General features: G+C 46.9%; 1 protein-coding gene across 10 annotated transcripts in view; it reads left to right on the top strand.

The window, feature by feature from the left end:
* foxp2 (forkhead box P2) overlaps nt 1-13,259 on the top strand; it is a 79,835-nt gene that overhangs the window by 39,163 nt on the left and 27,413 nt on the right. For all 10 annotated transcript variants that reach the window (XM_029851562.1, XM_029851559.1, XM_029851558.1 and 7 more), the window contains 1 exon segment: nt 8,399-8,488. In XM_029851562.1, the coding sequence (XP_029707422.1) occupies nt 8,399-8,488 (90 nt within the window).

Genomic DNA, 13,259 nt, shown 5'->3' with positions numbered 1-13,259 from the left:
GCTTGAGTCTGTGGTGCAAAATCCTCCAATTGAAAGCCGGAAGATTTGATTGTTTCTGCATATGCATTTATCAGAGGTTTACATGATAAATATACATTAGCCTGCGCAGTTTGGCCATGCATGGTATTGTTTCAGAAATGCGTTCACCTGTTTGGTCCTCATCCGATTGACAGCAAATACATGGAATTTAGACCTATTTTAAATGGATATGCTTGGCTTATGTGCATTATTACTCTTGTCATAGTAGTTTTAAACTGAAAGTTAGGGTCCTGCATATTCCATCCCTCTCTTAGCTTTGTCCTGGCTTAATTTTCTCATGCCCTCACATTCCTAAATGATATGTCATTTATCTTTCATTCAAATTTGAGCCAGAGGTTTTGTGTTTTTTTTTTTTAATAATAAGTCCTGTAATTGCTCCCTACTGGTATTGAGCGTTATGAAGGGAGTGATCATGCTTTTGGCACATTTATCAAAGCTAACGGAAAAAAAAAAACAGACGAAATGGGGTCCTTTTTCTGGCAGAGCCACAGTAAGTGTGCGACAGAGTGATAAATTTTCTTGTTAGGAGAAATTACATCCACTAACTTGAGCTACTTCAGCATGAAATTGAAAAAGAAGCATTTCTTGTGAATTTCCATTCTTGATTCAATGAAAGATGTAGATTAGCCCTTTGCAAAAGGGCGGGGAATCAGAATGAAACTAAAGAAGTATGACTCCGCTCACGCTTTCCTGTCCTCGGAAGCGTGACACGGGATGCTGCTGGGAAAAAGGCTTTGTTTGTTGAAAGCTCAGTCAGGCTCGTGGCAGATTTAAAAATATATATATAAAATGGCTCTTTTTTTTCCCCTCATAACTCCTCAATCCCATTCCGGCTCTCCACGCGCACGTGCACATTGGACACACATGCGTACCCGGCTCAGTCTAGGCCTTTTCTGGCAAGTATGAAGGGCTGCAACGCTGATTGATAGGCGCCGAGTGTCAGGGTGGAAGGCAGATAACTATATCTTCCATAGGGACGTAAAGGTCAAACACACACCTCTGTAATTGGAATATTCACAAGACAACTGCAGGCGCACAAAGCTGGGAGAAAAGAGAAAATGGAGACGGAGGAGCTCGGTTGGGATGGATTACATAAGGAAAAACGTATAGGTTTGACGAGATGCCATGATGGTTTATTGAGTTATGAACCTAGGAGGATGAACGGAACCTGTGTTGTGTCAATATTTAGAACTTTTTAAAAAAAATCAAGAGGATTTGCACGTGTGTGGCGCGAGTGTGTTTTTGCTGCGGTGAGGTCATTCGCATCTAAGGTCAGCGCCTCCTCTCATCCACCCCCAGTTCGGGGTAATTAGAGTCGGCACTTAACCTGAAGTCGTACTGTTGACCTGTGACTCCAGAGCTGGTGCACGGGCTCGTTTTCGTGCGCACACAGGCACTGACTTTTCAGCCATTTTGGGGGGGGCTTGTTTTCCTTCTTAAAGGTTGCCGTAAACTTGGCCGTGTCTGTATCAGCAATTCACTGGAGCCCAAATACGCCTTCTCAGGGCGCAGCGGCCGTTTATTTACCACCCTCTGCCTGCTTTCTTGTTTGCGCGCCTCTTTCAAGTGCAGGCACATCTTTGTCAGCACATTCTCGAGCAGCATCCATCTGTATCGGCAGCCTGCTAAAAAACAAGCCGTCCCGCCGAGGCTGCTTGTTCTCCAGAGCCTCCGTCAGTTTGCCAGTCGCCTCTGGCCATGTGTTTGGAGTAAAAGCCTCTAAATAAGGCCTTGTCAACACAGTCCGACACAAGCTCCATGACAAACCACTTCAGTCTGTGCTTGCACTAGTGAGAGTTGGAAAAATGTAGACGTATAGCTTTTTTACTTTTTTTATGTGCCATAGAGACATCAAGCTTGTTTTGTATTTGTGCCAGGTGTCTTCTCCCTCTAAGCCCCGAAACCATGTATTCCAAATGAACCACCTCCGCCTGAAAGCAACGTTTCATATCGGGTATTCATCCAGCTGTGCGACCACTCGGCCAGAACTGTGAAAAGGAGACGGATAATAATCACCTGAAGAGGAAATCAAGCGGCACAGAAGAAAGAATTTGTGTTTGTGTGTGGCTGCGGGGTACAGAGTGTCACATCTCTGAAAGTGCATACTTTCACTTTTCATACGTGAATGCTCGTCCGCATCCTGCACAAACACACATGTGGTTTTACTTGTGTCTGTGTGAGGACTCTCATTGGCATATCACAGACCCCAGTCCCTTACTGTCACCCCGACCATCACAACTAAACCCCTAAATAGTGTGGAGGTTTGTCCTCACTTCCAAAAAGGTCCCCAGTTTGTAGATGGAATTCATATTATGGTCCCACTCTGAAGGATAACAAACACACACACACACAGAGTCACCCAACTGCCTCTTCTCTCTCTCTCTGCTCTTCTTCCTCTGGCCTCTTTGTGACAATATATTATGGTGGCACTCAGTTGTCTCCTCCTAAAGGACGTCTCTTAGAGCAGCTGTAGATAACAAACCTGGCTGAATGGGCCTCCTGTCACCTTATCTGGTTCACCACAGGTCAAAGCGAAGACAGTAGAACATCCTGCAGGGAGAAGCGGTAGAGAGGGCTGGAAATCCTGGAGGTGTCTATTTGAGTAGTTCCATTTTGACACAAGTTCTATACTCATGAGTGGTCATTTAAAAAATAAATCAATCAGATTAGTTTAAGAAAGAAGCAAGTTTTTACATGACTATACATGATTTTAGTTGTGGAAAACCTTTGAGAGGAATTATTTAATGCACAAGTCTCTGAAACATCAATGTTTGTAGTCATCAATGAATGGTCTGGTGGTGCCAAGTGGACCTATGAGTAGTCCAGGCAATCAAAATTTTATATGGAAGACATTAGGAACTAACTACTGTCCTGACTTTGCAAAATGGAGTCAGCTCGGCTTCTACCAACGAGGAACTCTGCGATTGTTGCCTGTAGCCAGTTCTAACTGTATATCACTGTGAGCCTCATAATTAAGATGCACAGCAGTTTTCCTTTCCTGTCTAAATATATTTGGATTGACCCCCCCCCACCCCCCCACCCCAAAAAACTGGTGTTAAGGTTAACAAACAGCAGGACCAAGTTCTGAACCGCTGCTGGTGCAGGTCTATGACATGGGCTCTCCTCGGCAGATCTAATCACACTCAATTCATCTATGGTGAGCAAAGCAGACCCTTTTTGTCTTTGTCAAAGGGAAAATAACAGAGGTGAACCCCCCACCCCCCCCGCCACACTTTCCCGTGGTACGAGCCTCCTTTGCCGGGGTAGAAGTGAGCAAATTCATTTTGTCAATCCTCCCGGGAGGGTGTAGCTATGCAGCTCTGTTTACTGTGGCAGAAAGTTAATATAAATTTTCATCAGTGGGGGAAGTTTACACATATGATTCTATTTGTCCTTCATTATTAGCACCTGAGTCTGGGCCTGGGAAGGCATAATTGTCTACAGACACAGGCCAAATAGATGCAAGGGAAAGGCAAATAAGCTCACCCCCAAAATAATTTGATGCTTGTGTGTTACAGTCCTCCACCCAAGGAATTCTTAATCTAGAGAATCAATAAACAAAAGGGTGAGATGTGGGAGAGCAGAGGGAGAAAGATAGATGTTGGAGGGGAGAGAAATGAATAATGTGAGATGAGATGAGAGGGAGAGGAGAGAGTTGTCAACACGGACCTCTTTCCAACCTCAGCTGCAAATAAGCACAAAGCGTGTTGTCTAATGAATAACCCACTTCTGTGTGTACCTGGATGGGAAGAAGCTGAAGCTGCAGAAAGAGAGAGAGATAGAGGCAGCACACAGAAGCCCATTGTTCTGCCGGCTGGTTCTGCCTTCATCCTGAGGCCCACGTTAGCAGATTCCCCACAGACCCTTTGCCCCCTCCTCTATTCGCTGTTGATTTATTGAGTCGTACATTAAAATGCTCATTGCGTCTACACATTCTTTCCAAATTCTCCCCCCCACACACTTTTTTTTTTTTGGGAACAGTCCTTCCTAGTTTCTCCGTAACGCACCTCTGGATAAATCAACTGGAGGTTTCAGTTGGGAATTGTCAAATTTCGGTGACCTGTTTGCTGCCCGTCCTCACTTTATTAGTAGCAGATGACCCATATTAGGGAGGGAGCCTTGAGTCGAGCTGTGGAATGACCAGGAAGTGGCTGGTTTTGACTTGTTTAAACACGTAAACACAGCAGATCTATGTGTGGAGACATTTGCCCTTTTTGGAAAGTCGACTGTTGCAACTTAAGTAATTAATGAATGAATTCATCTTTTGTTTCTGCAAGAGTTATACTTTTTTAATGAAAAGCTATTAACACGCTTCAACTATAACAAAATATTGGGGGAAAAACACATAATGTTGACTACAGTAAACAATGAAAACCCCGGCATAGATAAACTGCAGCCTATTATATTGATGCTCTGTCGGCTTATTTTTTATTTTCCTGCTAATGTTGCTAAGTTGCTAAGGACAGTGAGTATGCAGCATCACCAGTTGTAACCTTTAAGAGAGGATTGCCAACTGTTTACATTCAGCCACGTACGTTTCTGGAGATAGATGGTCCTCATTCCTAAAAACTCTGCTGTCTTCCTTTTTGTGTCTGCAAATCTATATACAGACGAGCTGAAGAACTTCCCTTCCCAGCGTGTCTCACTCACACTGTCCTCGTTTTTATATGCAGCTGATGTGTTTGACCCCTCATCCTTGTCCACTTTTGTCAGTCCTCTTCAGCAATCCCATATCCATCCATCCATCCATCCATCCATCCATCCATCCATCCATCCATCCATCCATCCATCCATCCATCCATCCATCCATCCATCCATCCATCCATCCATCCATCCATCCATCTTGCCCCTGAGAAGATAGGGTGTAAATATTCTGGTGTCAGCTCCGTCTCCTCCGCCTCGTTCCAATCAGCCGTGTTTGTTTACTCAGCTTAAACTGTTCGTGTCTTGTCCTGCGACTCTTTTCCAGTTTGATAAAATGTTGCCCCCCCCATCCCACACACACACACACACACACACAGCACTGCAGCAAGCTTATCTATCTTTGCTTCCAGGGAAACACAGGCACAGGCACAAAAGGAAGTGTGTGTGTGTGTGTGTGTGTGTGTGTGTGTGTGTGAGTGTGTGTGTGTGTGTGTGAGTGGGTGGTTGTCAGTGCTGTCAGCATAACTGGAGCTGTTCTGGTCGACAGCCTGGTGTTGAACAACAGCCTTTACCCCCAACAAGCAACAGGCAAAACATCTGCTCTGCACATCACAGCCAGACGGCGACGGCGGCACAAACCATTTCTTATTGATCAGCGATCGACGGCGCGTGTTTACAATCCCTCCTCCTCCTCCTCCTCTCGCCGTAGCCGTGAAGGGACATCTGTTGAGGGCATTTCATATCCGTGTCATCATTCCAATATCTGCCTTTCCCCCCCTAATAACAACAGCCCCCGGTGTGACCTGAGGCAGGAAGCGATCTGCACTCGCCAAACATCATGTCACAGCCCTTCACATATATCCAATTCCAATGTCATGGCTGGATATTGTGCGGTCTCCAGGTGGATTTGAAAGACTGACATTCTTGGCAGATGGCTTATCCCCCCCCCCCCCCCCCCCCTCCACGCACGCAGTGAGCAATCTGGAGATTTGCAATGGTTGGGCTGGAGGCCTGCTAATGTATTTCATGCTTGTTTAAGATCTTTGCATGCTCCTTACAAAGGGACATTGTGGAAGGTGTTCCTTATTACCCCCTTTCTGTGTGAAGTCTAAACACCGGGATGGAGAGAGAATGGAGGAGAGCAGGAGGGGAGGGATGAATGGATGCGATTCCCCCCTCTTTACCTCTGTCGGTCTCTTCTCACTCCCTCTCTCCTCTCTCCCGGGCGATCTCTGCATGCCTATTAATGTAGCAGAGGAATGCCTGTGTAAACATTCTTGTTTCTCAGTCCGTTTCGCATAATAGTCGCCTGTATCGCCTTTCTCCTGACCTCACTATCTGAAACCAATTACAGCAGATCCATTTGGGCTGAATCTTATTTTCATAAGGATCCCCGTGTCGCGGTCTCGGTCGCCCGGTGTATTATTTTCCCTCCTTCTTGTTTTTGTTCCTCCTTTTCCAACCTCAGAGATGGATATCAACATCAAATATGCCTCTGAGTGTCTTGTTATTTATATAGCAGGGCCCAGCCCCCCCCCCCCCCCCCCCCCCTCCTCTCTATCTGTCTGGCTTTCGCTCCCATTCCGAAGAATGTGTCACATTGTGCTGTTTTTTTAATACAATGTTTGCATTAATAGACGGGAGGGATGTCATTTTTTCTTGCATAGCAACCCAGGTTAAATAGATGGTGCGCTTGCACTCGTCTGCATTTTTTGTCCTCTCCACCGGCTCTCCAGCAAACTTTTGATGACTCCCCCTGGCATTTTGCACTTTTCCTCACCCCCGCCCCCCCCCCCACACGTTGAGATGGGCCTCGGCTTGCCATCTGTGTGAAGTGGGATAGGGGGTGGCACAAATTGATGCTTTTTACTCTAATGGTTGAATACTCAGAGGCAGTGTAAGTGAAAGGAAGGGGATTCCCCCCCCCCCCACACACACACACACACACACACACACAACACACAGTTTCAGCCGCCATGCCTTCCACATACCGCAGCGGACAGAAAAACACGGCTACGCCGACCTGCAGGGAGGGGTTGACAGACAGTTTCAGGCACGCTGGAAAAGTTTGGCCAGTGTTGACAGAGGTGTGTGTGGTGTTTGCAAAGTGCTCTTTTTCTCTTAAACCCTGTGCACACCCACCCCGACACACCCCAGGGGTTTATTTACCCATCGTGCCATCTCTTCTCCCACAATCTGTCTTGAATTTATCGAGAGACTTGAGAGTCTTTATTGATTCGCACCCGGATAAACATTTTCCTCCTGCTACATCGGGTCACGCTCATCAAGCACCCCCCCCCCCACACACACACACACACACACAGACACACACACACCACCCTCAAAGACTGCGTGCAGCACTCAGTAAACCTTATAATTACTTTGAAATACCAATCATGGTAAAATTAATTAGGCCCCGCGCCGCAATTAGCAACGCAATTGGCTGCATCCAAGGAATTTGTTTTGTCTTTCTGAACACAGCAGGCATTATTAGATCTTTTTTTGGGGGGGGGGTTCTATTTTAAGATGAGCTGCTGGTGCAGGTGCTGGTGTTTGGGTTTTCAAAGCTGGCTTGGCTCGTGTGCACACTTGCTACATCAGCCAATGGCGACTGGGCTCCTCTTACCAAGGAGACGGATCAATGCGTTTAGAGGCCAGTACTGGTATAATGTGTTTGTTTACTTGGGTTCAGCCTGGCTCCTCCAGAGCAGCCAGACAGACAGACAGACAGACCCCTCCACGCCACCTCTGTCTTTTCATAATTGATCAGGGGGGTGGCTGCGACCCCTGAGGGGTTAAGACACAGCAACTTTTCCTCCTCTCTCTCTCGCTCTGTCTCTCTCTCTGTCTCTCTCTCTGTCTCTCTCTCTTGTCCTTTCTTGTTTGCTCTGGATCACAATGTACTAGTTCAAACATTGTTCCCACCAGCTGGCAGAGCTGCGCCATATGCACGCCCTGTCAAGGCAGCAGTTGTCATGGATACTGGCAAGCACAGAAAGTGAAATGAGCACCCTCGTTTGCGAAGGAAGTGTCACGTTGTTTTATCGTTGATCTCTGGCATCTCCTCCTACCGGCCACCCTGTTTTTTGCCCCCCACCCACCAAAAAAAGCAACATCGGTGATCTGGTTGTATTGTGCGTTGACGCACAATCGTGTTCAGTGTTCAGCTGCTCCGCCAGCTCCACAGAGTCCCTGGTTGTTTCCGTCGGCTGTTTTTGTGGACGTCTTTCTACGGGCGACCTCATCTGCGCTCTGTAACACATAGCTTGTTAATTCTCTCAGAATGTAATTTAATGTTGATTTTTGTCAACTTTAATTACAGCTGCTGGGGACACTTCACATGGTGCCGCCGCGGCTTCAAATTGATATTATGAATATGCAAATGTAGCAGTAATTTGCAGAGAGAAGTGGGTTGAGCACACACTAGACAGGTCAATTCGACTGGATCTACCGCCTGTTTCTTTCTTTTTTATTTCCAGCCTCACTGCTCTCTCCATCCTCTTCTGCTGGGCACTCTGCACAAGCTGTGTTTATTCTCAATCATAACTCGTGACTTGTTAAAACCGAATCCCAGCGAGGCGTTCAGGGCGTAAAAGCGCCGATGATGTTCTCCCTGAAAATGTGAAGAATCTCCAGTTGATTTCCACTTTTTTCTGCTCTCCCCCCCTCCCTGTTTTATACATCACCCTTTTGTCTTGTGCTCTTTTCTTCTCAGGCCCTACAAGCAGCGAGGCAATTACTCTTGCAGCAGCCAGGCAGTGGCCTGAAATCTCCAAAGAGCCAGGACAAGCAGCGTCCACTGCAGGTAAAGCAGCTCCCTGTCTAATCTCTTTAAGTCCATCCATAATACATGCTCCTCCAAAAGGAAGATTTCCTCTGTTCCACGAGTGTGTTTGATTTGTCGGTGCAATCCTGGCACTTGCTACTGGAATCCTAAAGCTGGACCGGCCTTTCCCCCGGAGAATCGGCATCATATGACAGCAATAGAAACAGAAGGCAGCATCCTCAGAGGGTGCAAATACAATAGTAAAAGCCATAAAACTGGACAATAATTAACTCCTCTGGATTTGACTAATCGGCTCAAGTGCTATTTAACCTCTGGACTCTCCTCTGCTGGTTATTACTTGCCTGAGCGCTATAGCTTACGACAACAGCTAATTTTAACTGCCTTTGGTTTCCACCTCTCAACACTAATTTGCCTTATTGATTTGTGAGGCTGTCAATTTCTGGAGTTGGTAAATTGGAAAAGGTCACACGCAGTGAATGTTGCGCACGCACGCACACACACACATACACTAACACATTTTCTGCAACCCTCTGTCTTTCTCGCACTCTTTACTTTCGTCTTAACAAAGCCGCGCTTTCACCAGGGGTGGGTTATTGTCATTATATACGCGTTTCTGTTTTAACGCTGGTTGAAATTGAGGCGTGGGAGTTTGCGTCTTCCACTTGTGTACTGACAAGGAGCAGCGGTTTGCCTCATTAGAGGCCCAGCATCTCATCCATGTAAGCGAAATTGACATTAAGCTCACCCATTGATATTTCCCTACACAGCCGTAACACGCGACACCTACAGCCGGTGTCACACCCCTGATTTGCTAATTACGTGCTGGTAAAGAGATGAGGTTGGCTCAGACTCTTTTAAGTTCAAGAGGAAATTGAATTCAACAACGCCAAGGGTGTTAAAATGATCAGAATTATAAATAAACAGTTTTAGAATTGACTGAGGAAACTTAAATAGATGCTATAGGTAGCTTGTTGCTTGGGAATGGCATTTCTGTTTCTGTATGCTAAAGGGAATGGGTTTAAGCAAACAAGCCCGGTCTACAGATGCCTGCATAGTCAGTGAGGACGATCCATACATGGCAGGAAGAACAATATTGAAAGAGAACAGTGTGGGTGCATGATAACCGTGAGGCCCCCGCCTCTAATAACACCAGCAGATGGTAAATATTGAATATTTACATTTGCTTACTGCATCCTTTCTTTATGGTGGCAGCATGAATCAATATGATTCAGGAAGGATGTCCTCCTGCTCCCCGACTAATCCGTCTGTTGATCCAGGTTTTATGAGCTCCCTCACCTGTTCTGAAAAGTTTCCACGCAGGGCGGCATAAACAGGATGCGCTCTGGCTCAAGATCACCCCTCCTCCTGTGGGAAGATGCTACCGCGCGCCCTTGAATTCACTCCTTGAATGACATTTTAGATGCCAACTCCATTGTGCAAATATCAGCCCGCCAGCTGCAGAACCTCTCTTGATTAAAAAGCCTTGGTTTTTCCCGCCCATTATTCCATTTATTCCACTTTTATCGGAGGTTGACTGTATTCACGTCTGGTGGGAGCTTCGCTAATGAAGTTGCCTTATTTACCTCGCTTGTAAGGCCAGTCGGGGTACAGTTTGAGTTTGTTGTCAGCGTCGCGGCTTGATAAGAGTCTGCAGCAGTCAAGCTGCATTTTTTTCCACCGGGGGAACGAAGCAGATTGATCCCCTTGTATGATTAGCGTAGCAGAAAGTGGGGAAAAGGATTAGTATTACCATGACATCCTGCTTATGGTAGAGATACTGATAAATCCTCCGCCGCTCTCGTTTCCCCCCTCCCGTTCTCCCGTCTTTGGTATTTAAGAGAGGGAAATGATCCATAGATCATGGCATGTAAATTATTTAGTACACAAGCATCTAAGTGCCTCAGCTTGCAGTTTTAATTACGCGTATTAGCGACTAAAGGCTCTCGCCTGACTAATTTTATCCGCACGCTCATCACTGCTCCTAAGTAGTTGATGAAGCAGAAGCGCCCCGCTCTGCAACTAACACACATGCGCCCGTGTATTAAAAAAACAGCCCCACAAACACGCTCACAAACACACACAAGCTGCTTCTCTGCATTTGCGTAATGTGACAGGTCTATTATTACACAGTAAGCCCACGGGAGCACTCAATAAACACCTATTTCTCCCTGTAAATCCCCCTGCCTTCACCGTGCTGCTTACACGGCTCTCCCAAGGCACACAAACACCCTGTCGTGCCAGTGCCGTTTCCCTGCTGCTCCTCGCATCCCTTGCTCTCCTCCTTCTCTTTGGCAATACCCCCCCCCCCCCACACACACCTCACACCGAAAGCCATTTATACACTGACATTTGGAATACAAATAAAGAAACGCGGACAAGGAGAGGCGGAGAGGATTACTGCGGCCTACCGGTCTGACAGTTGTTTCGCCCGCTCGCACGCCAACACATTGCGTCTCGTTGCAGCGCGAACGCTACGACTTGGAAGTCGCTGGAAGTGACTTTGGAAGTTTAAACAGAAGACTGAGACTCTTAAATTTAAAAAAAAAAGAGGTGCGAGGTTTAAGCGTTAGTGTGTTCAATGGGTCAAGAGGGGGAAAAGTCTGCCAGGACTGTTACAGCCACCGTCTCCATGTGTCAGGACGGGTCTTTAGAAGCTTGTGGGGGGGTGAATTTCTACCCCTGCTCCACATTAACGCTCCTTTTCACCATCTTTTTAATGCGTTTTTGCGTTTCACAGTGGGTTTGTGTATCACTGCAGACGTGAGCTTAGCCTTACTTACTCATAACGCTCCAGCTTGCGGATCGCTCCGCGGAAGTATTGCACTTTTAAAGGTCAGAGCCACGCAGCACTGAGCCAGGGTCCCTTCAGCGGCGCCATTCACTCGTCTGCTTACTTCCTTTCATCTGGAACGCACCCACATGCAGGGAAAAAGGGCTGCAACGCTAGGTGAGAGTACAGGTTAGCAGACTGCAGCGCGCATGGCTAAAGGACGTTAACTCGCATTTACATTTCTGAATATATCTTTCCAGTGCATCCCCTCTGGTTGCATCTGAAAATAGAGAAAATTATCTCCACGGGGGAGGAAAAGGGGGGGGGGGGTATTATGTTATTCATGAGAAAAACTTGTGTTGACTCTTAGAGTGAGGGGGGGAAAAAGGCGTCAGCACATTTTAACTCAAACACACTTGGTTGCTGCTTTTGTAACCAGAAAACAAGCTCTCCCCCCACACACTTCCACCCCACCTCCCTCTTTTTTCCTCCCTGCATTTACAACACCTACAGGACAAGATTGCTAAATTGCGAGGACAGAGCCGGTTCATCATTGTGATGCAAAAGAAGTTGAAATGCAACCCCGAGGCGAGGAAGCTGAGTTAGGTGTAGGATCAAGAGAAAGTGAGAGCGAGGGAAGGATAGCAAAAAAAGAGAGAAGAAGGAGCTCAGACCTTTGATGTTGCAGCAACAAATTTACCTTGTGACAGAAGATACATGGGTGCAATAAACGAGTTATACCAGCCCTTACACATGCAATCAGATGATTCCGGCCAGGGTGTTAATTGGATCCTAACCGGCAGATCTGATACGCCCGGGCCCCGGTGGTGATGGGGGGGGGGGTATCCAAGTGATGAACTATAATTCACTGAGCTGCTTGAAGCACTTGTAATTTACTGTGTGTCACTGATGAAGAGGCTGATCCAGCGGAGGCCGTATTACCTGCAACATCAGAGAAAAGCCTCACCCCCCCCCCCCCCCTTTGCCACCTCTCCCTCACTTTCTTTCTATTTCAGCACTCTTCCTTGTGCACTTTTCAGTAAAGTTCCCTCTCTGTGCACTTCTAAAAAGCACTGCATCCACAGGGAGGCCTCGGTCCTGAGGAATGTCGGGCGTTTAATGATGGAGGTGATCCAGCTACTACAGGTGTTCTCTGAGCTGGGGTACTTTTGATGATATTTGAACCAAATTTGCGGTTATTAAATGAAAGCACTCGTACGGTGTCACGGCTAATGATGAGAGTGAAGTTATTTGTATCGCTCAGCCCCTCCAATCAATAGTTACGCGCAGATAGAAATCAATATGGAAATGGTAAGCTTATCCTAATCACCTCAGGGTTTTTCAGAGATACTTTTACATGATGGGTCTTTATGTTATGATAAATTACCCCTCACATGCACTGCTGCCAAACTGCTGCGGAAATTGATTGAAAAAAAACCATTCACTAATCCACTTAGCTTCACTTCTGACAATCTGGAATATTGATCTCCCAAAGATGAAACTCTGAGCGCGCCTCACGCGTGCAAGTATTCGGCAGCGTAAACACGGGGATGTGCTTCCTGGGGGCCGCACACTTGAACTTCAGAGGGCCGTGTCAGTGGCCCCGTAGCCTCGGTGGCCCTCGAGTGGAGAGCACCAGCTATCGATAATGGCGCGTCCATATTTGACAGTAATTGGATAGTAAATGAGCAAAGGGAGCCAAGAGGTCAGAAGTCCAGGGGGGGGTCTTCGTCTTTTTTTAGGCCCAGTGTCCCCTGGGCATATTTAGGAGATTGAGACGAAGTAGGGGACGATGTTGGGGATGGACTTTTTCCCTCCTTTCTCTCTCAGGGTAAATTGAAGCTAGTGGCTTAATTAGCGGCGACTCTCCCTGCCAAGGATCCACACTAATTACCGTCTTGGACCCTTCCGTTCCTCACTGCATTTATCTGTACCACTTTCTCCAACAGCTTAGTCGCCTGTCCAGTGCAACAAGAACAACCTCCAACGTTGATAACACCCCCACCCCGAGCCCCACAC

This window comes from Takifugu rubripes, chromosome 18, assembly GCF_901000725.2.
Source record: "Takifugu rubripes chromosome 18, fTakRub1.2, whole genome shotgun sequence".
Taxonomy (NCBI): Eukaryota; Metazoa; Chordata; class Actinopteri; order Tetraodontiformes; family Tetraodontidae; genus Takifugu; species Takifugu rubripes.
Note: the sequence above shows the minus strand (reverse complement) of the source record. Positions and strands in the feature narration are given on the sequence as shown.